Source organism: Bos javanicus, chromosome 2 (assembly GCF_032452875.1).
Source record: "Bos javanicus breed banteng chromosome 2, ARS-OSU_banteng_1.0, whole genome shotgun sequence".
NCBI classification, from domain to species: domain Eukaryota; kingdom Metazoa; phylum Chordata; class Mammalia; order Artiodactyla; family Bovidae; genus Bos; species Bos javanicus.
In genome coordinates, this window is record NC_083869.1 from 26,011,295 (window position 1) to 26,038,628 (window position 27,334).

The window sequence follows — 27,334 nt, forward strand, 5'->3', positions numbered from 1 at the left end:
ACAAAGCTTCCATTCTAGTGGGGGAGACAAACATTAACAAGTACACAAAGGACATCATTTTGAGTAGGGACAAGGACTGTGAAGAATAGCAAAACAGGGCAGAGGGGTTCATTAGTATATTGGGGGATATTTTGGGCAGGCAGCCTTTAGCAACCAGGATGGGGAGGGAACTCAAACCATGTTATCTTGGGAAATGGTGAAGACTTTGGGGGCTTCAAACTTAGAAACAAAAAATTTAACAGGGTCTTATATGGGAGGAAAAAGTTTTCTTTGACTCTCTTAGGGTCCCTCCCTGTTGGGGTCTGAGAATTAGACTTTCACAGACAGATTCACAGAAGAAAAGCATTCAAATCTATTCACACAAGTTTTATGTAACACAGGAGCCTTCATAAGGAAGACATGAAGAAATGGTTAGATGTGAGTGTTTTTATGCTGGGTGTGATGAAAGAGTGGAGAGGTGTGGAAATGTGTAATAAGACAGGGGATGAGCTAAGTATAGTAAACTGGGAGAAACTTAGCAAGGCCTGTCCAGATTCTGCTCTGTGTCCCTTTGTCTTTATTGATAAGGATGTTTATTTCCTCTGGGTCTAACAAGGGCACCTTTCACAAGACAGTTTTTTTGGTAAGGTACTCAAATATGTTTCAAATTTTAATAAGATTCTCTATCAGTGCGTTAGTTGCTCAGTGGTGACCAGCTCTTTCTCTATACATTTATTTACTATAAATATCCATTTACATATAATAATATACATTTATTTACTAATGAAAATTGAAATAGCACATCAAAATTTTTATTACAGTTCAAATTTTTGAAAACCAGATAATTTAGTTAATATACCTTTCTCTAATTATGCTCTGGCCACACTACCCAATGTTTTCTTTACATTCCTTCCATATAAGTTAATCTGTTTCAGATTCTTGATATTGGGTTTCATCTTACCGACTTCAGACTTTTAAAACAATGTGCATGCTTAGTCATTCAGTCATGCTCAACTTTTGCCACCCCATGGTCTATAGCCCCCCAGGCTCCTCCGTCCATGGGTTTCTCCAGGCAAAAATACTGGAGTGGATTGCCATTTCTTTCTCCAGGGGATCTTCCTGACTCAGGGACTGAACCTGCATTTACTGCGTCTTTTGCACTGGCAAGCAAATTCTTTACCACTAAGCCATCCGGGAAGCCCCAAAACAGGTGATCAGTTCAGCTCAATTCAGTCACTCAGTGATACTTGAGACCTATTAGTGCTTCTTTGTGTCAAATCAAGAAGTGGAACTAAAATATCTTCAAGTCACCCAAATGCAAGTTTCTGTATCAATGTAGAAAAGAGATGTAAGAAGAAAAGACATCACAGACCTTATATCACAGGTATTACAATATTGGTACCCAGTCTGTCCTAGTGTAGAGCAGCTTTCCCAGGCTGCTTAATAATGATCCTAAAATTACTAGCAAGAAAAAAACAGTACAAGAACAAAGTTTCTGGCTCAACTGACTCTATGTCATAATTATTCTCCGTGAGCATATGCTCAGAAGGACCTCTATGTACAGGCAAAAATGACAGCTACATTTAAATCTTTCCAGAGATTCAGTCTCAACTACCTTCTGCCAAAGTTCTCTCTGAGTTAGAGGAGATTGGTTCCCATAGTACTATTTCATGATCTGAATCATCCTTTCTATCCTTTCTTTCTGAGCAGTTAACAATGTCCTCATTCTTCTCCTCCTATAGAGTATGCCTTTACTAAGTCTCTGTCCATCCTACTGAGGTGGATATTTTGGTAGAAGAGAAGAGAATTTGGTACTAGAGTTGAGAGGCGAGTAACTAAGTTTCTTTATAAACATTTCAGAGACAGGTTAAGAGGCAGCTGAAACTTCTTGGAAATTTTCTTTGACAGACATGTGAGGAGGCTCCAGGGTCCAGGTGGGGTTGAGCACCGATGAGTCCATTGGAAGTCTAGTCACAGTTTGAAGATTCTCCTAGATTTTTGAGGTCCAGTAGAAGGTGATGCTTCAGTTTAGTTCAGTTGAGCCACTCAGTCACATCTAACTCTTTGCAACCCCATGGACCACAGCATGCCAGGCTTCCCTGTCCATCACCAACTCCCAGAGTTTGCTCAAACTCATGTCCATTGAGTCGGTGATGCCATCCAACTATCTCATCCTCTGTCATCCCATTCTCCTCCTGCCTTCAATCCTTCCCAGCATCAGGTTCTTTTACAATGAGTAAGTTCTTCACATCAAGTGGTCAATGTATTGGAGCTTCAGCTTCAGCATCAGTCCTTGCAATGAATATTCAAGACTGATTTCCTTTAGGATTGACTAGTTTGATCTCCTTACAGTCTAAGCGATCTCAAGAGTCTTCTCCAACACCACCATTCAAAAGCATAAATTCTTATGTGTTCAGCCTTCTTTATGGTCCAACTCTCACATCCATACATGACTACTGGAAAAACCATAGCTTTGACTAGATAGATGGACCTTTGTGAGCAAAGTAATGTCTCTGCTCTTTAGTATGCTGTCTAGGTTGTTCATAGCTTTTCTTTAAAGGAGCACATGTCTTTTAATTTCATGGCTGTAGTCACGATCTGCAGTGATTTTGGAGCCCCCCCCCCCCAAAATAAAATCTGTCATCATTTCCACTGTTTCTCCATCTATTTGCCATGAAGTGATGGGACCGGATACCATGATCTTAGTTTTCTGAATGCTGAGTTTTAAGCCAACTTTTTCACTCTCCTCTTTCACTTTCATCAAGAGACTCTTTAGTTCTTCTTCGCTTACTTCCAGAAGGGTCATGTCATCTGCATATCTGAGGTTATTGATATTTCTCCTGGCAATCTTGATTCCAGTTTGTGCTTCATCCAGCCCAGCATTTCTCATGATATACTTTGCATAGAAGTTAAATAAGCAGGGTGACAATATACAGCCTTGTTGTATATTCCCGATTTGGAACCAGTCTGTTTTTCCATGTCCGGTTCTAACTATTGCTTCTTGACCTGCATACGGATTTCTCAGGAGGCAGGTAAGGTGGTCTGGTATTCCCATCTCTTTAAAAGCTTTCCACAGTTTGTTGTGATCCACACAGTCAAAGGCTTTGGCATAGTCAATAAAGCAGAAGTAGATATTTTTCTGGAACTCTCTTGCTTTTTTGATGATCCAACAGATGTTGGCAATTTGATCTCTGGTTCCTCTGCCTTTTCTAAATCCAGCTTGAACACCTGGAAGTTCTTGGTTTACATACTGTTGAAGCCTCGCATAGAGAATTTTGAGCATTACTTTGCTAGTGTGTGAGATGAGTGCAACTGTGCAGTAGTTTGAACATTCTTTGGCATTGCCTTTCTTAGGGATTGGAATGAAAACTAACCTTTTTCCGTCCTGTGGCCACTGCTGAGTCTTTCCTTTCCTGGCATATTGAGTGCAACTGTTTCATAGCATCGTCTTTTAAGATTTGAAATAGCTCAGCTGGAATTCCATCATCTCCACTAGCGATGTTTGTCGTGATGCTTCCTAAGGCCCACTTGACTTCACACTCCAAGATGTCTGGCTCTAGGTGAGAGATCACACCATTGTGGTTATGTGGGTCATTAAGATCTTTTTTGCATTGTTCTTCTGCGTATTTTGCCACCTTTTCTTAATATCTTCTGCTTCAGTTAGATGATGCTTGCTGCTGCTGCTGCTACTAAGTCTCTTCAGTCATGTCCAACTCTGTGCAACCCCATGGATGGCAGCCCACCAGGCTCTGCCGTCCCTGGGATTCTCCAGGCAAGAACACTGGAGTGAGTTGCCATTTCCTTCTCCAATGCATGAAAGTGAAAAGTGAAAGTGAATTCACTCAGTTGTGTCCGACTCTTCGCAACCCCATGTACTGCAGCCCACCAGGCTCCTCCATCCATGGGATTTTCCAGGCCAGAGTACTGGAGTGGGTTGCATTGCCTTCTCTGAGGCGATGCTTAGGACTCTCAAATTGCTACAAACTAGCAAGGAAGAACTATAGACCTGGGAAAGAGCAAGAAAAATCTAAACTCTTAATTGTGGTAAGAGAAAAATCTCACACAAGACAGTTCTGTGGCTTACTTCATGGAAGGTCAGGAAGTCCTTTCTACAGACACCATTTCTCAAATTCTTTCAGTTGAAAATATTCAGTATGCCATGTGTCATAGTTTAGGGTAGTACGGCCTGAACTCAGGCCCTTAAATTGTCAGACCACCTTCACCAGATCCATGTGGAGATTTCATAAAAGATGTGGATTCCTGGGCCAGACTCCAGATACAAAATCAGAATCTCTGGGTCAGGGCTCAAGATCTCTATTTTAACAAGCTAGATGCTTACTCCTTGGAAGGAAAGTTATGACCAACCTAGATAGCATATTCAAAAGCAGAGACATTACTTTGCCAACAAAGGTTCGTCTAGTCAAGGCTATGGTTTTTCCTGTGGTCAAGTATGGATGTGAGAGTTGGACTGTGAAGAAGGCTGAGCACCGAAGAATTGATGCTTTTGAACTGTGGTGTTGGAGAAGATTCTTGAGAGTCCCTTGGACTGCAAGGAGATCCAACCAGTCCATTCTGTAGGAGATCAGCCCTGGAATTTCTTTGGAAGGAATGATGCTAAAGCTGAAACTCCAGTACTTTGGCCACCTTATGCGAAGAGTTGACTCACTGGAAAAGACTGTGTGCTGGGAGGGACTAGGGGCAAGAGGAGAAGGGGACGATAGAGGATGAGATGGCTGGATGGCATCACTGACTTGATGGATGTGAGTCTCAGTGAACTCCGGGAGTTGGTGATGGACAGGGAGGCCTGGAGTGCTGCAATTCATGGGGTCGCAAAGAGTCAGACACGACTGAGCGACTGATCTGATCTGATCTGATCTGATGGAGATTTTGATACATGGTAGAGTTTGAGAGGAGAAGGCAATGGCACCCCACTCCAGTACTCTTGCCTGGAAAATCCCATGGACGGAGGAGCCTGGTAGGCTGCAGTCCATGGGGTCGCTAAGAGTCGGACACGACTGAGCAACTTCACTTTCACTTTTCACTTTCATGCATTGGAGAAGGAAATGGCAGCCCACTCCAGTGTTCTTGCCTGGAGAATCCCAGGGAAGGGGAGCCTGGTGGGCTGCCATCTATGGGGTCGCACAGAGTCGGACACGGCTGAAGCGACTTAGCAGCAGCAGCAGAGTTTGAGAATTCAGGGGACCATAATAGCTGACTTAAGTTTAAGTGGAGAACACAGCTGATTTGTTGTCTTACATCCAGAGAGAAGAACTTGGATGGCTGCATAGGAGTCTCCTGAAGGCTAATTGTGGTCAAGGTTAGGAAGGACATGGTTGTGATCAAACATCTGAAAACATTTACCCTCAGGAGCCAGAGAGTAAATTCTCAGACCCAGAGTTATTCAGGAGGAAGCAGACTGACAAGGCCAAGCACATTGCCAAAGAAATTCTAGTTTTAAGGTATGTACTTGAATTGAATGACCCTTTAAGAATCCTTCCAATAGAGTCTATGTTGAATTGTCACCTGGCCTATAGAACTACTTCTGGGATTTTAGAACTGATGTCTACCCTTAACCCAGTACTGCTACTGTCACAAATCCTGGGTTATTGTTATTACCTTTGGTAAGTTGGAAGTCTCGTACAGTAGCAACATTACCTGGAAACTTGCACATACACCTCCCCACTGAAGCAGAGACTCTAGGGCTCAGCAATCTGTGTTTGAACAGATTAGCCCTCCAGGATAGTCTCATGTGGGAGAAAGTTGAAATATCACTGATTTGGAGAAACAGAATCCTATGGAAGTCAGGTGGTTTGCCTAAGGTGATCCAGTCTAGCTGAGGAAAGAAACCTGGCTCCTATAACTGTCATCTTTTTTCTTTTTTAGGCTCAAATGACCTTCTGGAGCACATTGTTTTTTCCTGGAAAGGGCAACCGTTTAAAATCTACCCTAAAGACATACTCACACATGTTTAACATTTAGGATTATTTATGGAGCCTTGCTGGCAAACACGGAGAAGGCAATGGCACCCCACTCCAGTACTTTTGCCTGGAAAATCCCATGGATGGAGGAACCTGGTAGGCTGTAGTCCATGGGGTCGCTAGAGTCGGACACGACTGAGCGACTTCACTTTCACTTTTCACTTTCATGCATTGGAGAAGGAAATGGCAACCCACTCCAGTGTTCTTGCTTGGAGAATCCCAGGGACAGGGAAGCCTGGTGGGCTGCCGTCTATGGGGTCGCAGAGAGTCGGACACGACTGATGCAACTTAGCAGCAGCAGCAGCAGTTGGCAAACAATTGGACACAATGTCAATATCCACAAGGAGAGGAATGGCTAAATAAATGTCATAGATTTCAATGATAAAGTTAAAAGGAATCTGTCCGAGCTATAGAACACCATGGATTTATCTCTAATACCTATTGTTAAATAGGAAAGCAAGTTGCCAAATGGTATAAAGTGTGATTCAAGTTAAGCTGAAAATTTAGGGGTTTTTCTTTTCTCAGTTCGTTTTTCTCCTGGTATTTGTGTGTGGGAGGGGGGTGGGTGTATTCTGAAAGGGTAAAACTACCCTGAAAATAGTAATGGCTACTCTAGAGAGGGGACATAATGTGGATACTGGGAAATGGAATTAGAGATGCAGGAAGAAAGACTTTATCCTAACATACAATATTTTAAACTTTTAAAGAAAAAGGTATTCATATACTATTTTTACAATTTGAAAATTAAATTTCAAATATTAAGTAAAAATTGTTATGATTTCATTACAATGGGCCCAAATCCTGGTCAAATATTGATTTGACCAGGTTTGATTAATATCTCCTCTATCTAAGTAGAAACATTCTTAATCATATGGCAAAAGAGTATCAATTCTTTTCATATTTTAAAATATCCCCTGAGGAACCCTAAATTTCTATCAGTGACCACCCAGATCGTCTACTCAGACACCCAAAATACAGGACAATTATCTAAACAATTCAATCCATAAAAATAATTTTCTATATTATCTAATAATATAGATAATAGAGGAAACTGAGCTATTTTGGCCTGGATAATTTGGTAATTATCCCCAATTGTCCATTTCCCTTTAGTGTGTATAAAAATCCAGATTTAGTTTATTAACTTCTTTCCCATATTTACCATAAGTCCCTTTTATTTTAATTTTTTCCCTTCATGTTTTGCCTTTAATAAAGAGAGAACAGCTGGCCACCATCTGCTACCAAAAAAAAAAGTCATTATACCCATTATATCCTTAGGAAGACTCTTCAAATTTGGCCTTGCGATAAAAGTCACATTGATCTCTGTTACTAGACTGTGGAAGTCCTGAGATTGTAAATTCTAATTCAGTATTACTATAGCACTTGGTGCACACAATAGGTGCTTAATAAATGTTTCTGATGCTGTTGCTGTCTCCTAATCCAGCTCTAAATGGGAGGCTTTCTAAAGAAAAAAGAACAGAATTAGAGATTGTGTACGAGTTTATTCACAAATTAATTTGTAATAGAAAGTTAAAATTTAAACTGATCATTCTATTTCACCACTAGTAAAATTATTAATTTTTTTTTCTGCCTGAATTCTACTGACTTTGCAATGATTATTTGGATGTGTTCAACTGTGTCATTTATGTATTTTAAGGATGGGCTTTGAAACCAGACTGATTCTCATTTCACGTCCTGACTGTACCGTACACTATCTGTGTGATGACTTTAACCAGTTTCCTCATCTGTAAAACTGGAATAATTTCATCTATTTGGGGGCTAGTGGTAAATGTAGGATGCATATGTAAAGCACTGACAGGAAGCCTGGCTTAAGCAAGTGGTCAATAAATGCCCCTCTCCCCTTTCTTCTCTTCCTTTCTTTGACAAAAATGCATTTTTCTCCTCTTCAACTCAAATGTCTATGACAAAGCAGCTAGCAATCTTTCCTCTGAGTCATCCCTAAAACAAGGTTTTTAGGGTTGGGCTGATACGTACCATAAAGTGAACAGAACACACTAGAACAAGAATGACTGAGAGGTCAGTTGACGGACTGGGCAGTGGTTTGCAAGAGCACCATATGAAAGGGAACTACAAAGCCCCGTCTGGGCTCTGGAGGAAATGTGCCTTGACTGAGAAGCCAGGTCTGCAGCTGGGGCTGCAGAGTCAGTGGCGCTCATTTGCCATCTCTGTGCCAGGAGGTTTCCTTTCATACTCCTCCTCTTCTTCCCTTTGTTAATTATTTTCTTCATTATTTTTTCTTTCTGCTACTTCATCATTATCATCCAACAGAAGCCAGTTCACTGGAAATTTGTTTTAAGGAATCTCCAAGCAGGAACATAGAGTTTTAATTTAGCCTCTGATTTTCATAGAATAAGCTGGGCAGCCAATCTAGAAGTCTAGGGTGGCAGTCTTTTCAACTGCAGTGATACTGTCTAACATCTTTATAGCATCTTTCTTCTGGTTTTCCTTTATTATTTCTTTATATACTGTTTACATAGCTGTTCCCAGTGTTTCTTTTTCTACTTGGGTTCCTCCCTATCACTGAATTAGCTCATGAGGCTGCACACAGAGCAGACACTAAGGGAAGCAAGAAAGATAGCCTGGGCTTATTACTGCTGCTACTCAGTATCTTTGGAGACCAGTGAGACTGATATTACTTCTTGTATCCACTTTTTAAATCACTACTATAGATTTTAGGCTGAATTTTGCAGCGCTTTCAGCTATAGAGATGATTTTTCTGACTAGATAAGAGACAGCTGTCAGCAGTGTGGGCTTTATGAGAAAGGCAGGACCTTACAGGAATGAATTTTGGGATTCTAAATCATCTACAGGCAAGTTGGGAAGGATCGTCAGGCCAAGCAAGGCCAATTTGAATCCATACTGCATGCTAAGAATGCAGAGGTGGTCACAGAAATTCTCTTCGGTCTAGAGTAACCTGGAGAGTTATTGATATTGCCACTTTCTTGAGATGGGACCTTGGGAAAGCTACTTCATCTTTCTGGCCTCAACCTTCTCATCTGTGAAATGGAAGAGTTGGACCAGGCCATCACTTAGAGTCTTTTAATGACATTATAAAAGGGACTTTTAGAATGCTTTTTGTTGATTGTATTAATCAAAGTTTTAACAATGGTAATATAAGAGTTAAGAGAGAAAAAAAGTCATCCAAAGTCTCACCTACATAAAACACATCAACACACCCAGTTAGGGACCAGTAAGCAACTCACTCTCTCAAACAAAAAACAAGGGTGGGAATGACAGGACACAAGAACAGCAGTATTCTAGATCCCGCCCAGAGAATGCTACCATGCAGCTGCTGCCCCAGAAGGTGTAATAAATGCAGAGACTGTTCACGTAAGCATGTAATATGTTTTACTCACAATGCTGAAGCAGTCCATTATCCTCCTTAAGCATTATCTCTTAACATGTCCCTCACAACTATGTAAATCATTTGCATTGACTGATGCACTGAGAATTCTGTTCACTGAGTTGTAGATATATTAGCTCACCTAAATGGCACATTTCAATCTATTTCATGTCAGGTTCTCACCTGTGTGATTGCAAGTGAAAAGAAAAAATTAAAAACCCAGTGAATCACCATCCTAGCTCCTGGAGGATTTGTGTTTTCTTATTCACTGCCAACTACCCAGAGAAGAAAGTAGCAGCTTTATTCTTTGAAAACTGAAAATTTGGATTTCAGTCTTTCTTGAGATGTCTGGATTCTTCTGTGATCCTGATTTCTCTCTCAACTCCTGTCCTGTGAGCTAGAACTAACCCTGGGGCTCTATAAGGAAATGTCAAGGACCTTGTCCTCATAGGTGAAGTTTTCACAGGGTAACTGATAATAGTTCAGTTCAAGAGCTAAAAGAATTTGCTGCAGGCTTAAAACTGCAAACATCCCTCTCCATGACAATGGAATTAAACGGTCCTCAGTATCTTGCCACTTTCTACTCAGGCACTTCTGAATTTTTAATTCTAAAACTACAATCCTGAGGAAGAACCTAGGTAGCAAGAAGTAAGAAATGAGTGGGTTGTGAAGACGTGAAATTATTTATTCAAATTCATCCAGCCGCTTAGTCATTCATCCACTCCTTTATTTAATTAATAAACATTAGATTTCTTTTCTGTGACAAGCATTATTAGTGGCTCACCCATTTCCATTCCCACTTCTTCCTAGCTCACAGAGAACCAATTTTTCTTTGGGTCATGATGCGCCCAGCCCCAGTCCTGGTCCTCACTTTCTAAGCCCATCTTTGTAGCTAGAAAGGGTCATTTGACTCAGTTCAGGCCAATGAGAGGTTATGTGAAGTGGTTTCTGGGGAAATGTTTTCTTTCCCAATAAAAGCTGGACAAATGTGACTGACTTAGCCATTCATCCTGCCCCTTCCCTTTCTTCCAGCCTTGAATGCAGACATAGTGCCTGGAGAGGAAGTAGCCACACTGTGGCCATGAGACACTAAGCCAATCCACGCACTAAAGATGGTAAAAAGGAATTAAAGGAGGTCAGAAGATATTCAGGGCTCTGATGACATCACTGAACAGCTAATCTAACATTAAAAATACCTTACCTATCAATTTCTTTTTGTGAGAAACCAATAAACAAACAAATCTCTTTGGCAATAGTTCTCAATATGGGCAATTTTGCTCCCCAGGGGACATTTGCCAATATTTGGAGACAAGTTTTATTGTCACTACTTGGAATGCAAGCTATTGGTATCTTAATAGGTAGAAGCCAGGGATACTGTTATACATCTTATAAGGCACAGGGATACCTTCTGCAACAAAGAATTACCTGGTCCAAAATGTCAGCAGTGCTGAGACTGAGAAACTCTGGGTTAAGCCACCAAAAATATTTGCTTGCTTGTTATTCATAGTCAAATGCATTGCTGACTGATAAGAGTCCTTTAACTGGGAAATATTAAATATACACCATGGGCCAGTCATCATATAATACAAGACACTAGAGATTTAAAAAATGAGTACAAAGTCAAGGATCAAAGTCCAAATATGAAAGATTTGAAAACCAAGGTTAATTCCAAATATGTATGGATGCCTAGAGTTCCTCCAGACCATCCACTGGAAAAAATATCTGGATCTCAAAGGATTGCTCTAGAACCTGAGAAAGTCAATTGGTCAACTCTGGAGATGTCCACAGTGTAGACTTTTATGGCTCTTCTCTCTCAGAGTAAAAACTGAAATAGAACGAAGGCTTTGTTAAGGAAATATTAAATCATAGCAATAATTTTGCAGTATAAAAGGGAAGAAGCAGCTTTCTTGAGCAAACTAGTTACTAAAGACTATGTTAGAGCACAAAGAGAGGCCAGGAGAGAGACTCTGACAAAGAAAAGTGACATCCAACATAGTCCCACATGGGACAAGACTATCATGACCTATACTGATGAGGATCAGAGAAAAGTGTCCAAAATGCTAGAAGATGAACTCAAACTAGGCCAGAACAGATTGAGTTTTTTTTAATCCCTTGGTTAAGTAGAGCTGGAAACTGTTATCAGAAACCTGCTGTATGGTAGAGCTGTGGTTCAAAAAACAAATACCTTCCCAAACAAAAAGCAGACTATGCTTAGCTTAACTTAGTAAACTGTATATAGTTCTCATTCCAGTGTTAACATTGTTATTATCAACAAAAGTTATATTCGTCTTAGAAAATTTCTAAACTAAAGACATCCTCCAGGGACTTCCCTGATGGATCTAGTGGCTAAGACTCCATGCTTCCAATGAAGGGGGCCTGAGTCTGAGCTCTGGTCAGGGAGCTAGATCCCACATGCCACAACATGCTCCAACTAAGACCAGGTGCAGTTAAATACATAAATAATAAGTAAAACAAACAAACAAACGAACAAAAACTCCTCTAGCTATCCATGTTGGGGTGGGCTTTTCTGTACTGTTACAGTTGATTCCAAGATATGGCATGGTCAAACAAGGGGTAATGAATGCTTATTCTTTTAGCCTATCCATCTTTCTCCTCTCCTTCCTTTAACAGAGCCCCTCAGACCATGGTTCACATAGGGCAGACCTCCATCCCCTGGCACTTGGCTGAAGACTCTACCAATTAAACACCAGCAGGTGACCCAAGGTGGGACAACAAGAGTGTTCCTTGAATGGGAAGTCTCAGGAACTTGCTTGCGGCTGACGTTGCTAAACCTTTAGGATGCTTCCTACAGAAGCTTCCAGGGACCATCTTTGTGAACACATGGCAAAGAACTGCCTACCTGACAAAAAACTCAAAAGAGGGACAGCAAAGTTGGTGAAAAGAAAAGACAATGGCTTGGTAAAATTGCTGAATGCCCTGGATCCAGACATATCTTTGAACTTTCTAGTTATGTAGCCACTATATCATCCCCTTTTAAATTTTGCTTCAACTCATTTGAGCTTCAGTCACTTGTTATTAAAAGATTCCTGACTAATACACCGGGTAAGCAGCCTTCTTTTACAGGCTATTGCCTTAATAGGGCATATGCTGTGCTGGTTAGGGAGCTCTAACTGATTCTTTCTTTTCTGGAATGTGAGCCGAGAGGTGAGAAGATGAGAAAAGAGGCTAGAAATCCAGGCAGAAGCCAGACAGAGAATCTTCCTTGTCCTGTGAAGTTTGTCTTTTCTTTGGGGGTGGTGCAGGGGGGGTGGGAGGCGGGGAAGATCAGTGTTTATTGTAGAGAGAAGTAAGACAAATTAGTTTAAATGCTACTTTTTTTAGTGTATTAAACTCTAATAATTCAAGCTGGGTTAGAGACTTTTTATTAACTTATTACGGTTTCTTACCTTTTCTTGACAAAGAGCTACTTAGCACTTACCTGAACTCTTATGCTCTAACAATCTAGATGCTACTTTTTACAATGCAAGCCAAACTTAACCTCAACAAAGCCAGCTCCTGTCATGCATTTTAAAACTGCGAGGGCCAGAGTCAACCAAGAGGTGATAAAAGAAGGTAGTAATGAAGAGGAAGGAATAAGAGTTTGCTTCAATTCAGTAAATATTTATTAAACACCTAATGTGTATCAGGCACAGTGCTGGCCAGTACAGATACGAAGTGAGCTGGAAAACACCCCTGGCTCCCAGGTGGTGAATGTCAAGGCAAGATCCCAGCAGCCAGTTTCCACCTCACTGTAGTAAGCGCTACTAGTGAAGCTCATCACAGTCTCCAAACCTAGCCTGGGGGGAGCAAGGAGGAGATAGTGCCTGTTCAAAGTCTGAAGGAGTAAGCAGAGGTTAGACGGGTTAACCTTTCAGGTTAACCTGAAAACAGCAATCACAGAAAACCAACCAGGCTGATCACGTGGACCACAGTCTTGTCTAACTCAAGGAAACTATGAGCCAGGCCACGTACGGCCACCCAAGACGGACGGGTCACAGTGGAGAGTTATGACAAAATGTGGTCCGCTGGAGAAGGGAATGGTAAACCACTTCAGTATTCTTGCCTTGAGAACCCCATGAACAGTATGCAAAGGCAAAATGATAGGATACTGAAAGCGAAACTCCCCAAGTCAGTAGGTGCCCAATATGCTACTGGATATTAGTGGAGAAATAACTCCAGAAAGAATGAAGGGATGGACCAAAGCAAAACCAAAACCCAGTTGTGGATGTGACTGGTGATGAAAGTAAAGTCCAATGCTGTAAAGAGCAATATTTCATAGGAACCTGGAATGTTAGGTCCATGAAATAAGGCAAATTGGAAATGGTCAAATGAGTGATAGCAAGAGTGAACATCGACATTTTAGGAATCAGCGAACTGAAATGGACTGGAATGGGTGAATTTAATGGTCAGATGACCATTATATCTACTACTGTGGGCAAGAATCTCTTAGAAGAAATGGAGTAGCCATCATAGTAAAAAAAAGAGTCTGAAATGCAGTACTTGGATGCAATCTCAAAAATGACAGAATGATCTCTGTTCGTTTCCAAGGCAAACCATTCAATGTCACAGTAATCCAAGTCTATGCCTCAACCAGTAATGCTGAAGAAGCTGAGGTTGAATGGCTCTATGAAGATCTACAAGACCTTTTAGAACTAACACCCGAAAAGATGTCCTTTTCATTATAGGGGACTGGAATGCAAACGTAGGAAGTCAAAAGACAGCTGGAGTAACAGGCAAATTTGGTCTTGGAATAAAGAATGAAGCAGGGCAAAGGCTAATAGAGTTTTGCCAAGAAAATGCACTGGTCATAGCAAACACCATCTTCCAACAACACAAGAGAAGATTCTACACATGGACATCACCAGATGGTCAATACCAAAATCAGACTGATTATATTCTTTGCAGCCAAAGATGGAGAAGTTATATACAGGCAGCAAAAACAAGACTGGGAGCTGACCGTGGCACAGACCATGAACTCCTTTTGCCAAATTCAGACTTAAATTGAAGAAAGTAGGGAAAACCAATAAACTATTCAGGTATGACTTAAATCAAATCTCTTACAATTATACAGTGGAAGTGAGAAATATAGATTCAAGGGATTAGATCTAATAGAGTGCCTGAAGAACTACACATGGAGATTCCTGACATTGTACAGGAGGCAGGGATCAAGACCATCCCCAAGGAAAAGAAATGCAAAAAGGCAAAATGGTTGTCTGAGGAGGCCTTACAAATAGCTGTGAAAAGAAGAGAAGCAAAATGCGAAGGAGGAAAAGAAAGATATTCCCATTTGAATGCAGAGTTCCAAAGATTAGCAAGGAGAGATAAGAAAGGCTTCTGGTGATCAATGCAAAGAAATACAAGAAAACGATAAAATGGGAAGGACTAGAGATCTCTTCAAGAAAAATAAGATACCAAGAGAATATTTCATGCAAAGATGAGCACAATAAAGGACATAAATGGTATGGACCTAACAGAAGCAGAGGAGAAGGCAATGGCACCCCACTCCAGTACTCTTGCCTGGAAAATCCCATGGATGGAGGAGCCTGATGGGCTGCAGTCCATGGGATTGCTAAAGAATCAGACACGACTGAGCAACTTCACTTTCACTTTTCACTTTCATGCGTTGGAGAAGGAAATGGCAACCCACTCCAGTGTTCTTGCCTGGAGAATCCCAGGGACAGCAGAGCCTGGTGGGCTGCCATCTATGGGGTCACACAGAGTCGGACACGACTGAAGCGACTTAGCAGCAGCAGCAACAGAAGCAGAAGATATTAAGAAGAGGTGGCAAGAATATACAGAACTATACAAAAAAGATCTTAATGACCCAGATAATCATGATGGTGTGATCACTCACCTAGAGCCAGACATCTTGGAGGATGAAATCAAGTGGGCCTTAGGAAGCATCACTATGAACACAGCTAGTGGAGGTGATGGAATTCCAGTTGAGCTATTTCAAATCCTAAAAGATGATGCTGTGAAAGTGCTGCACTCAATATGCTAGCAAATACGGAGAACTCAGCAGCAGCCACAGGACTGGAAAATGTCAGTTTTCATTCCAATCCCAAAGAAACGCAATGCCAAAGAATGCTCAAACTATTGCACAATTGCATTCATCTCACACGCTAGTAAACTAATGCTCAAAATTCTCCAAGCCAGGCTTCAACAGTACGTGAACCGTGAACTTCCAGATAGTCAAGCTGGATTTAGAAAAGGCCACAGGAAGCAGAGATCAAATTTCCAACATCTGTTGGATCATCGAAAAAGCAAGAGAGTTCCAGAAAAACATCTACTTCTGCTTTATTGACTACGCCAAACCTTTGAGTGTGTGGATCACAACAAACTTTGGAAAACTCCTAAAGAGATGGGAATACCAGACCACCTTATCTGCCTCCTGCCTCCTGAGAAATCTGTATGCAGGTCAAGAAGCAATAGTTAGAACCGGACATGGAAAAACAGATTGGTTCCAAATCAGGAAAGGAGTATGTCAAGGCTATATATTGTCACCCTGCTTATTTAACTTATATGCAGAGTACATCATGCGAAATGCTGCGCTGGATGAAGCACAAGCTGGAATCAAGATTGCTGGGAGAAATATCAATAACCTCAGATATGCAGATGACACAATCCTTATGGCAGAAAGTGAAGAGGAACTGAAGAGCCTCTTGATGAAAGTGAAGTGGAGAGGGAAAAAGTTGGCCTAAAACTCAACATTCAGAAAACTAAGATCATGGCATCTGGCCCCATCACTTTATGGCAAATAGATGGGGAAACAGTGGAAACAGTGACAGATTTTATTTCTGGGGGCTCCAGAATCACTGAAGATGGTGACTGCAGCCATGAAATTAAAAGACGCTTGCTCCTTGGAAGAAAAGTTATGACCAACCTAGACAGCATATTAAAAAAGCATAGACATTACTTTGCCAACAAAGGTCTGTCTAGTCAAGGCTATGGTTTTTCCAGTGGTCATGTATGGATGTGAGAGTTTGACTGTGAAGAAAGCTGAGCGCCGAAGAATTGATACTTTTGAAGTTGGTGTTGAGAAGACTTGAGAATCTTGAGAGTCCCTTGGACAGCAAGGAGATCCAACCAGTCCATCCTAAAGGAAATCAGTCTTGAATATTCATTGGAAGGACTGGTGTTGAAGCTGAAACTACAATCCTTTGGCCGCCTGATGCGAAGAACTGACTCATTTGAAAAGACCTTAATGCTGGGAAAGATTGAAGGTGGGAGGAGAAGGTGATGACAGAGGCTGAGATGGTTGGATGGCATCACTAACTCAGTGGATATGAATCTGAGTAAACTCCAGGATTTGGTGATGGACAGGGAGGCCTGGCATGCTGCAGCCCATGGGGTCACAAAGAGTTGGACATGACTGAGCAACTGAACTGAACTGAACTGAACTAGCCTGTTTAAGTTAATTGACCAAGTACTTGGAAAAGGGGCATTCAGGCAACATAACATGAACATAACATGACCAAAAGCATAGGAGTATGGAACAACGTGGGGTGTTTATGAAACTCTAAGTAGTCTGGATTTTGCGGAAGTATGAGCTGAGAGGTGGGAAGACAAGAGAAGAGATTGGAAAGGTGGCTGGGGTTCAGATCAGGGAGATTTCCCCTTATCAGGCCAAGGGGCTGAGGCTCATCCAGTGAGGTTTGAATGGTCATTTCAACTAAGGATTTTAAGTAAGGGAGCAACATGATTGGATAAGAGTTTTAGTTAAATTGTATTCTGGTGGTTCTTTGGAGAAGAGAAAAGGCAGGAAGTCCATTTAGGAAGCTAAGTCAAAAGAGTAGACAAAAGAGCCTCTAGAGGTTTGAAATAGATTTTGATCAATGGACTAGAATTGAGAATTCAGAAATAATTTATGACCAGTTTATGGTCAACTGATTTTTAACAAGAATGCCAAGACAATTTAACAGGAGAAAGAATAGTCTTTTCAACAAACAATGCTAGGAAAGCTTGGTATCCGTATATAATAGAAATGAATGTAGTTGAACCTATATGTACCTCACATCATACATAAAGATAGTTCAAAATGCACTATTGATCTAAATATAAGGCCTAAAACCATAAAATTCTTAGAAGAAAACATAGGAATATAGCTTCATGACCTTGAATTAAGCAATAATTTCTTAGATATAACACCAAAAGCATGACTAACAAAAGAAAACAGAAAAATTGGGCTTCATCAAAATGTAAAAATATTAATGCTTGAAAAGATACCATCAAGAATTGAAAAGACAATTCCAAAGAAAAAGAAAAAGAAAACTGAAAATAGTATATCTGATAAGGGCTAGTATCCAGAATATATAAAAATCAACAATTAAATGGGTAAAGGATCTGAATAAACATTTCTTTGGATGAAATATTATAAATGATCAGTAAGCATATGAGAAGATGCTCAGATTAGATAGCAGTGAGTTGCACAACTCATGAATATACTAAAACCATAGAATTGTGCACTTTAGAAGGTGATTTTATCATATATGAATTATATCTCAAGCTGTTGCTATTATTATTAAAAGACCTTGGGAGAAAGGATGGGAGATTAATAAAGCCTTGGGAGAAGGGATCAGGAAATTCCCAAAGGAATCTTTTTGATAAACCTTAGCTGGTAAAGTTGACAGGACTTTTGATGGACTTTTTGAAGAGAATGAGAAGATAGAGGTTACACCTAGCTTTCTGAAGGACAGGAAGTAGAGGAATAGAAGGAAGAAGGAGAAGATACCAGGGCACCATGGGTTTCTCATGCAATCATGAGAAAATTGGAAGTTGCTAATGAAAGAGAATGCTCAAACTACCACACAATTGCACTCATTTCACACGCTAGTAAAGTAATGCTCAAAATTCTCCAAGCCAGGCTTCAGCAATATGTGAACCATGAACTTCCAGATGTTCAAGCTGGTTTTAGAAAAGGTAGAGGAGCCAGAGATCAAATTGCCAACATCCGCTGGATCATGGAAAAAGCAAGAGAGTTCCAGAAAAACATCTATTTCTGCTTTATTGACCATGCCAAAGCCTTTGACAGTGTGGATCACAATAAACTGTGGAAAATTCTGAAAGAGATGGGAATACAAGACCACCTGACCTGCCTCTTGAGAAACCTATATGCAGGTCAGGAAGCAACAGTTAGAACTGGACATGGAACAACAGACTGGTTCCAAATAGGAAAAGGAGTACGTCAAGGCTGTATATTGTCACCCTGCTTATTTAACTTCTATGCAGAGTACATCATGAGAAACGCTGGGCTGGAAGAAGCACAAGCTGGAATCAAGACTGCCAGGAGAAATATCAATAACCTCAGGTATGCAGATGACACCACCCTTATGGCAGAAAGTAAAGAGGAACTAAAAAGCCTCTTGGTGAAAGTGAAAGAGGAGAGTGAAAAAGTTGGCTTAAAACTGAACATTCAGAAAACGAAGATCATGGCATCTGGTCCCATCACTTCATGGGAAATAGATGGGGAAACAGTGGAAACAGTGGCAGACTTTATTTTTGGGGGCTCCAAAATCACTGCAGATGGTGACTGCAACCATGAAATTAAAAGACGCTTACTCCTTGGAAGGAAAGTTATGACCAAACTATATAGCATATTCAAAAGCAGAGACATTACTTTGCCAACAAAGGTCCATCTAGTCATAGCTATGGTTTTTCCATTAGTCATGTATGGATGTGAGAGTTGGACTGTGAAGAAAGCTGAGCGCTGAAGAATTGATGCTTTTGAACTGGGGTGTTGGAGAAGACTCTTGAGAGTCCCTTGGACTGCAAGGAGGCCCAACCTGTCCATTCTGAAGACGATCAGCCCTGGGATTTCTTTGGAAGGAATGATGCTAAAGCTGAAACTCCAGTACTTTGGCCACCTTATGCGAAGAGTTAACTCATTGGAAAAGACTCTGATGCTGGGAGGGATTGGGGGCAGGAGGAGACAGGTACGACAGAGGATGAAATGGCTGAATGGCATCACCGACTTGATGGACGTGAGTTTGAGTGAACTCCGGGAGTTGGTGATGGACAGGGAGGCCTGGCGTGCTGCAATTCATGGGGTCGCAAAGAGTCGGACATGACTGAGCGACTAAACTGAACTGAACTGAATGACCGAGAAGATGGCAAAAGTTTCACTTTGTTCAACAGACACTGATTTAACAATTATTATGAACTGAGTCCTGGGAGATGCAGTTCTCCGTCCTGTGAGCTAAACCAGGAGAGGTGGGCCTTTCTGGAAAACTTAGAGGCTAAGGTCCAGGAATCCACATGTAATCTCTGAAAATCTTTAGGATGTGGACTCTGTGTATTCCTGATTTCTTATCATGCAGATGATGAAACATCCTCTATGGAAATATTAGGTTACTTGCCAAATACTCTATCTAAGAGGAGACTAGAACTTCAATCTTATCACTAAATTATACTATTTTCTACAATAGTTTAGTAAACAAACTATAAGACTTTGAACTGAATATGCTGTACTATCCTTTAGACATTTGCCAGAACACATCCAAGTATGTGCATCATACACGTGTGTCTCAGAGCAGACCTTCTGCTGGACCATGCTTCAGAGTCCACTGACCATGAAGCCAACAAGCATTCACAGATCTTTCCTGTGATAGCTCAACAGTAGGACTTCCAGGAGGTCTCAGCTGCCTGCCCAGTACTGTCAGGCAGCCTTCTTCAAGCCTGCCTGAGAATAGATGAATGCTTCCGACCCACCTGGCCCCACTCTTGAGAGGGTGTTGAAAATAGCCCTTTTCTTAAAGGTGCCACGAGTAGAAAACTGGAAGGGCATTTCTAAGTCATTTTGCCAGGAAATTCAAGGATGAGAAGGCAAGGAAACATTTTAGCTTTGGCCAAGTCTGCAGACGTGGGTGACTTGGGAAAGTCCTTCCTCATTTTCGAACCAGACAACATAATCCTCAAAACACTGCCTTTCAGGTGTGTGCAAGTCAGGATTTCAGTCCCGAGTGCTAGAAAACACAAAAGGTAAAGAGTAACACTAAACAAGTCTTTATCTTTTATTTACTGCCACCTGATAAGCCCTGCCTTTGATTGTTTTGTCTGCATATTTCCTGCTAAGAGTTTACAAAACAGCACTCCTGAACAGGAAGATAAGAGGCGCCCCTATTTGTTGAATAACATCAAGGGGGGAAACTGCTAACTCATCCATTTTGTTGTTAAGTTGCTCAAAAGGATCAAAATACCAATTAACTTGCTGGCTCAGAAATCTCTGATACCCTCAGATTTACTGACATTTTGAAACTCCTGTTCATACTTGCCTACTGGCTTTCTGATTACGAACAAAGAAGTGCCAATCTGTTTAGCATTTGACCTGTTTTCTTAAATATTTTTTATGTATTCAACTCTTGGTAGCTAAAAATACTTGACTAGTCACATTCATGAGCTAAAATCATCTTTTTTTTTGTTTGTTCCACCTCCAAATTTAAGATGAAAAAAGAGGCTCAAAAATACTTCCTTTTAAAAAGCCATTTCATTCTTATTTTTAATTTAACAGCTCTCATTGCCAAAAGCTCTTTTTGCTCTTTCATCTGCATGGAATTTAGTGGCGTTGGGAAGATCCAATGAAGTGACCTGCCGTATTAGGATCCATTCTTCCCTGAGGAAAAGTTGGAAAAATGACCTTGGGCAGAAGTTTCAGCACGGTGGTGAAAAGAAACTAAAGATGGTTGGTGGGGTACAGCAGATTTTATAATAATTTTAATTTTCCTCTCTGGATATTCTCAGATAATAATGCTTCTCAGAGATTCTCTGTTGTTATTCTTATTTCTTCACAGAAAGTTTTGAGAAAATTCTACCTATAATCACATGTATATGTAAGACATACCTACGGCAGCTGTTCAGAAAAGAGCAACATTTCACTCTTAGGTAAAGGCAGTTTCTGGGTTTAGGAAGCTCTACAGCAATTTCTGCAACAAACTTTTATTGAATGGAGTAGACTGAAGAGATTAAAACTGTGGCTGTTGTAGCCAGACTCCTTGGGTTCAAATTTTGGTCCTATCATTTATTAGCATTGGACTTTGGTAAAATCACTTACTTTCCTTCTGTGCTTCAATTTCCTCATCTGTAAAATGGGGATAATAATAAAGCCTAGCTTATGGGGCTGCTGTATGGATCAAAAGGATATTACACATTTGGGACATTTTCGGTGCTATGTAGATGTTAGCTATCCTATTAAATCGTGCCAGATCCTGACAAAGGAGTGGGTGTTGTGTGCATTTACATTTGCCAGAATCTTGAGCCATTCATGGAAGAATACTTCCATTACAGCAAAAAAAAAAAAATCTGGAGATTTTGAAACCTAAGGTTTATATATATGTTTATATATAACACATATTATATATATGTTTATCTATAACACAAAAATACCTATAGACATTTGTATTTTTCAGATGTGATAAGAAGGGGGGCTTCCCTAGTGGCTCAGACAGTAAAGAATTTGCCTGGAATGCACGTGAACCAGATTCAATCCCTGGGTCAGGAAGATCCTGTGGAAGAGGGCATAGCACCCAACTAAAGTATTCTTGCCTGGAAAATCCAATGGACAGAAGAGCCTGGCAGACTACAGTCCACCAGCTCGCAAAGAGCCAGGCAGACCACTTTACCAGCATCCTGAGAAATCTGTATGCAGGTCAAGAAGCAACAGTTAGAGCCGGACATGGAACAACAGACTGGTTCCAAATTGGGACAGGAGTACATCAAAGCTGTGTATTGTCACCCTGCTTATTTAACTTATATGCAGAGTACATCATGGAAAATGCCAGGCTGGATGAAGCACAAGATGGAATCAAGATTGCCAGGAGAAATATCAATAACCTCAGATATATAGATGACATCACTCTTATGGCAGAAAGTGAAGAGGAACTGAAGGTCCTCTTGATGAAAGTGAAAGAGGAAAGTGAAAGAACTGGCGTAAAGCTCAACATTCAGACTAAGATCATGGCATCTGGTCCCATCAGTTCATGGCAAATAGATGGGGAAACAATGGAAACAATGACAGACTTTAAATCAAAATTGTGGGCTCCAAAATCACTGCAGATGGTGACTGCAGCCATGAAATCAAAAGGCGCTTGCTCCTTGGGAGAAAAGCTATGACAAACCTAGACAGCATATTAAAAAGCAGAGACATTACTTTGTCCACAAAGGTCCATCTAGTCAAAGCTATGGTTTTTCCAGGAGTCATGTATGGATGTGAGAGTTGGACCATAAAGAAAGCTGAGTGCCCCCCCCCAAAAAAGAAAGCTGAGTGCCAAAGAATTGATGCTTTTGAACTGTGGTATTGGAGAAGACTCTTGGGAGTCCCTTGGACTGCAAGGAGATCAAACCAGTCAGTCCTAAAGGAAATCAGTCCTGAATATTCATTGGAAAGACTGATGATGAAGTAGAAGCTCCCATACTTTGGCCATTTGATGCAAAGAACTGACCATTGTAAAAGACCCTGATGCTGGGAAAGATGGAAGGCAGGAGGAGAAGGGGATGACAGAAGATGAGATGGTTGGATGGCATCACTGACTTGATGGACATGAGTTTGAGCAAGCTCCAGGAGTTGGTGTTGGACAAGGAAGCCTGGCATGCTGCAGTCCATGGGGTGGCAAAGAGTTGGACACAACTGAGTGACTGGATTGAACTGATCAGAAGGGAGCTTAATTTGTCTTCCAGACGACTGTAATTCAGTTGGAGTACAACAGAAACAACATTTAAGCAAGTAAATGGCAGCTGGAAAGTCTTCCCTGGTGGTTCAGTGGTAAAGAATCCACCTGCCAATGCAGGAGACGATGGCTCCACCACTGAGTTGGGAAAATCTCCTGAACTAGGAAATGGCAACCCACTCTAGTATTCTCGCATGGGAAATCCCATGGACAGAGGAGCCTGGCAGAGTCCACGGGGTTCCAAAAGAGTCGAACACAACTTAACGACTAAAGAACAAACTAGCCAATCATGTGTTTGGAGGCAAGAGGGCTGGGGATGATCCCAGGGTACAGAATAGCTTTGGCACAGTTGTGTTTAATATAATGTATTTCCCAAAATACCAGCCTGACCTTTTCACAAACTCCTCGAAGAGGATGCGGTGAGAATACCCCTGCTGGCGGATGCTGACTGTCTCTAGGATGCCCGTGGAGCGGAGCTGGGCCCGCACTTTGTCTGTGGAGAACTTCAGGGCCTCTCGGTCATCATTGGGCTTGATGCAGCGTACAAAGTGGGGCTGTCCCACCACCATTTTAGAGAGCAGATCCATCAGAGAATACTACCAGGGGAAAAAATGCACAAGAAGTGAGGTTACCAAAATCATAATGGATAATTACAACAGTGGCTGGCCCAGGCTTCCAGGGCAGTTTGTCACCTTGTAAACAACTCATGGAACCTTTGAGGCTAAACAAGAATTCAGCAAAAAGAAATAACAATATAAGTTCTGACTTATATTGTTCTGTACTTATAGCTGCCTGTGGATTTTCTTTAAACATTACCTAGGGCCAAGCAATATCCCACTTGGCAGAAACTCATCCATCTAAGAATTTGCTTAGATGATCCCATAACTCTGTTGCCAGAACTAGCTTGTCTCTGATATTTCACGGTGATGCTCCATCAACTGTATCTGTAATTTCACAGGTCCAGCTTTCAGGGAAGGGGTCAGTGGCCTCCTTAACCTAACAATCACCAGAAAGTCTAAAGCAAAATGAGAAGAATAAAGAGGGCAAAGAAAACAAGAAAACTGGACGGTAAAAGGAGATTCTAATGAAGATAAATTAACATACACCAAATGGCTGTGTAGAGAGCAGAAAGAGCACATGGAAAACTAGGGGTGCTCTCTGTTTCTCACAGACATTCACAGCAGCAGTTCTTCTTTTGGACATGTCTTTGGGGCAATTACAAGCCACACATAAAATCAGTCCCATTATTTCATAATTTTACCTGCTACTGATCCAAAATGGTGTTAACCTAGCTTGGCAATGCGCCATTTTTTTAGCATTTGGGGACTAGTATTTTGAGGACACCCAATTGTTTGTTATGGATATACTTCTGAAAAGTGCATGCCAATGGCTTCTTCTGCTGAAAGAGGGACTCTAGGATCTTGAGGATAACCTTATAGTTAGAGCCTTCAAATCCCATACATGCAGAAACTAGGAGAGTATAATCAAACCACTAAGGGGATCAGGATAAGAAATAAATGGCAATTAGAAATGTCCAACCATAAGTGATGAAACAGGGGCTGAAAACCTACCTGTTGGAGAAGCTGTAGCAGGCATCACTACATTGATGGAACGCTGGACCCAAAGACCTCTAGGTCCCTACAATCCATACAGAGGCCCATTCTAGTCTACCTCTAAAGCACAGGTCAGACTTCTTGGCTCTAGGTCCTTCTTGAACCCACTAGCTTTGGGTGGAACCTTCTTTCCATGATGCTGGCTCCCAGGCCCACCTCCAGCCTGCCTGGCAACTCCAGCTCATGATCCACTTGACTTACTATCCCTGCCAAGTCCCTTACTTTGGCAACCCCACCTTACAACCTTATGTTGTTGTCCCTGGTTTCAGTAGTTCTGTCTTTGGACTACCAGCATCTCCATCGTGAAGTTGCCTGGACCTCAGTTCCCCATGGTCAGTGATCTCTAATGGGTTCCCAATTGCAGTGCTTCATAATTTGAAAATAAACAAATCTGTGCAAATCAGTACAAAGTCACAGTCTCTTATCTTTCCTCTCTAATGCGCATTTGACAGAGTCCTTATGGAGACAACATTTTTACTCAAAAGAGTCATTCACCAGGTAAAAATATCAGGAATTGGGGTAACAGAGATGGGAAATAATTGTGCTCAGGCAAATGGCTCTTGCAATGGGTCAATTCAGTCTAGGAAAATAAAGTTGAAGCTAAGACATATTTTCTCATGAACTTGATAAGCCTCCTTCTGGAATTTTATTAACTACTTTACTTCTCAGTAAATATGCTGGGAAAGTGGCTGACTCCAGTAGCTTTCAGGCCAAGAAGCAGCTGAAACACTAACAGAATCAGCACATTCAGTGGACTATGTGCCAGTGGCAGAGGGCCCTCTGTAGACACTTGCGGTCTCACGCTGTACTCAAGGGTGGGTTCCCTGTTATAATTCTCCTTTCCCTACACCTCCATCTTTCCTAACTGACTCTGAGCTTTGCTCTTGTTTCAGTGACTCTGTGGTATCTAGGCCTCTTGTGCGAAGGGCTGACTCATCTTTTCTGAAAACAGGCAGAGAAGAGATCAAGAAGACTCCTTACCCGAAAGTAAGAAGCCATGGTTTGCCCCTTCATGTTGGTGGTTTCTTCCGGATGCCGTATCACCTCCAGAGTGTCCACCTGGAACATAAGCAGAGACAGTGGTTTGGGTATAGAGACAGCTTATTTTCTGACATTTCCCAAAATGTGAAAGGCTATTTGATCAAATACCTGAGGGGCCTTGATGTTTATGATGTAATAGTACATACTATAGTACATACTCATTTAAAGACATCTTAAAGAAAAACAGAATTTACACCGTTCTACTTATTTGACAACGACCACACTCTGTGATATACTATATGGTCTCAGTACAAACCCCAACCATGTTCTTTCTGTATTTCTCCACATTCTACTGGGCCCTTATTTAGTTCTCCAAAAATGTCATATGAGACCATGCTATTTTTAAAAAGAAAACTGGGTAATAACATATGAAGCTGGGCAATTTCAAAGTGAAAGTGAAGCCACTCAGTTGTGTCCGACTCTTTGTGACCCCATGGACTGTAGCCTACCAGGCTCCTCAGTCCATGGAATTTTCCAGACATGAATACTGGAGTGGGTTGCCATTTCCTTCTCCAGTGGATCTTCCTGACCCAGGGATCAAACCCGGGTCTCCCACATTGCAGGCAGACACTTTACTGTCTGAGCTGTGAAAGTCGCTCAGGCATGTCTGACTCTGCGACCCCCATGGACAATACAGTCCATGGAATTCTCTAGGCCAGAATACTAGAGTGGGTAGCCTTTCCCTTCTGCAGGGGATCTTCCCAACCTGGAGAATTTTGGCCTGGAGGATTCAATGGACTGTATCATCCATGGGGTCGCAAAGAGTTGGACAAGACTGAGCGGCTTTCACTTGCACTGTAATTACAAAAACACAGACCCAAAGCCCAGGTTGCACCACAAGAGAATTAGTGAAATCCTAACTGCCTTCCTGCTATCAGACTCTGACCCTGCAACATCCCTCCTGCTGCCCACAGTTCCCACGTGTTCACTGTGGACCAGAGCTTAGAGTACACCTGTTCCCAAGCATCTGCCCCAAATACCGGGGCTGACTGGAAGAATTTATGAATGAAAACCACGGTAGCAAACAATTGCAGGCACCCTGTATTCCATCATTTTATCTCAATGATAAAATGCCTGCTTCTGCACACACAGAGCTGTTTGGTTTGCAGAGCATATGAGCAGCGTCTCAGCACCAGCCTCCGTGGTAGCCTCCCATCTGCTCGGAACAGGTGGCAGGGGTATGAAGCAGGAACATTTGAACTGGAAGACGCTGCTGTCAGCACGCGTGTTCCACTCAGTGGACTGCTGCCCGGGCAGCTACCTCCCCGCAGGGTGAGGATGTCTGCAGCCTTGTTCAACAACAGTGAGAAGAGGCTACTTAGAAGGGACGGGGCCATGGGAGGTGGCTGAATAACGAGACTTATTCGAGGGGCATTTAGGAAACTGTTTGCAAAACTGAAGAAAACGCTTCAACTGGCTTGTATAAAGAAAACAGGTATGTTTAAGAAGGGGAATAAACAAGGAACTAAGTTTTCAAACTAGAAAAGCAACCTAAATAGTGAGCAGGAATCTGAGAGTGTCTCTGAGCAAAGTGCCATGAGCGGGGGGCAGTGCAGCTTTCTTTCTCTAGGCTGCAGACTGGATCTGTTCCCAGAGCCATCGTTTCATCTGGATGTAGCTGAGCAACAGTATAACTGCCTGTAGCTGTTTTTGTTTTTTTAATGAGAAAGGAGGAAATGACAGCTCTGTGTTGAAAAGGAAGGT

At 41.6% G+C, this 27,334-nt stretch overlaps 1 protein-coding gene across 1 annotated transcript in view; it reads right to left on the bottom strand.

Moving 5' to 3' along the window:
* Window positions 1–27,334, bottom strand: part of MYO3B (myosin IIIB) — a 372,181-nt gene that overhangs the window by 156,816 nt on the left and 188,031 nt on the right. The window contains exons 18-19 of the mRNA XM_061435661.1: window positions 25,571–25,648; window positions 23,367–23,572 (exon numbers count right to left, since the gene is read on the bottom strand). Coding sequence (XP_061291645.1) covers window positions 23,367–23,572; window positions 25,571–25,648 — 284 coding nt within the window. The remainder of the gene's footprint in view (window positions 1–23,366; window positions 23,573–25,570; window positions 25,649–27,334) is intronic.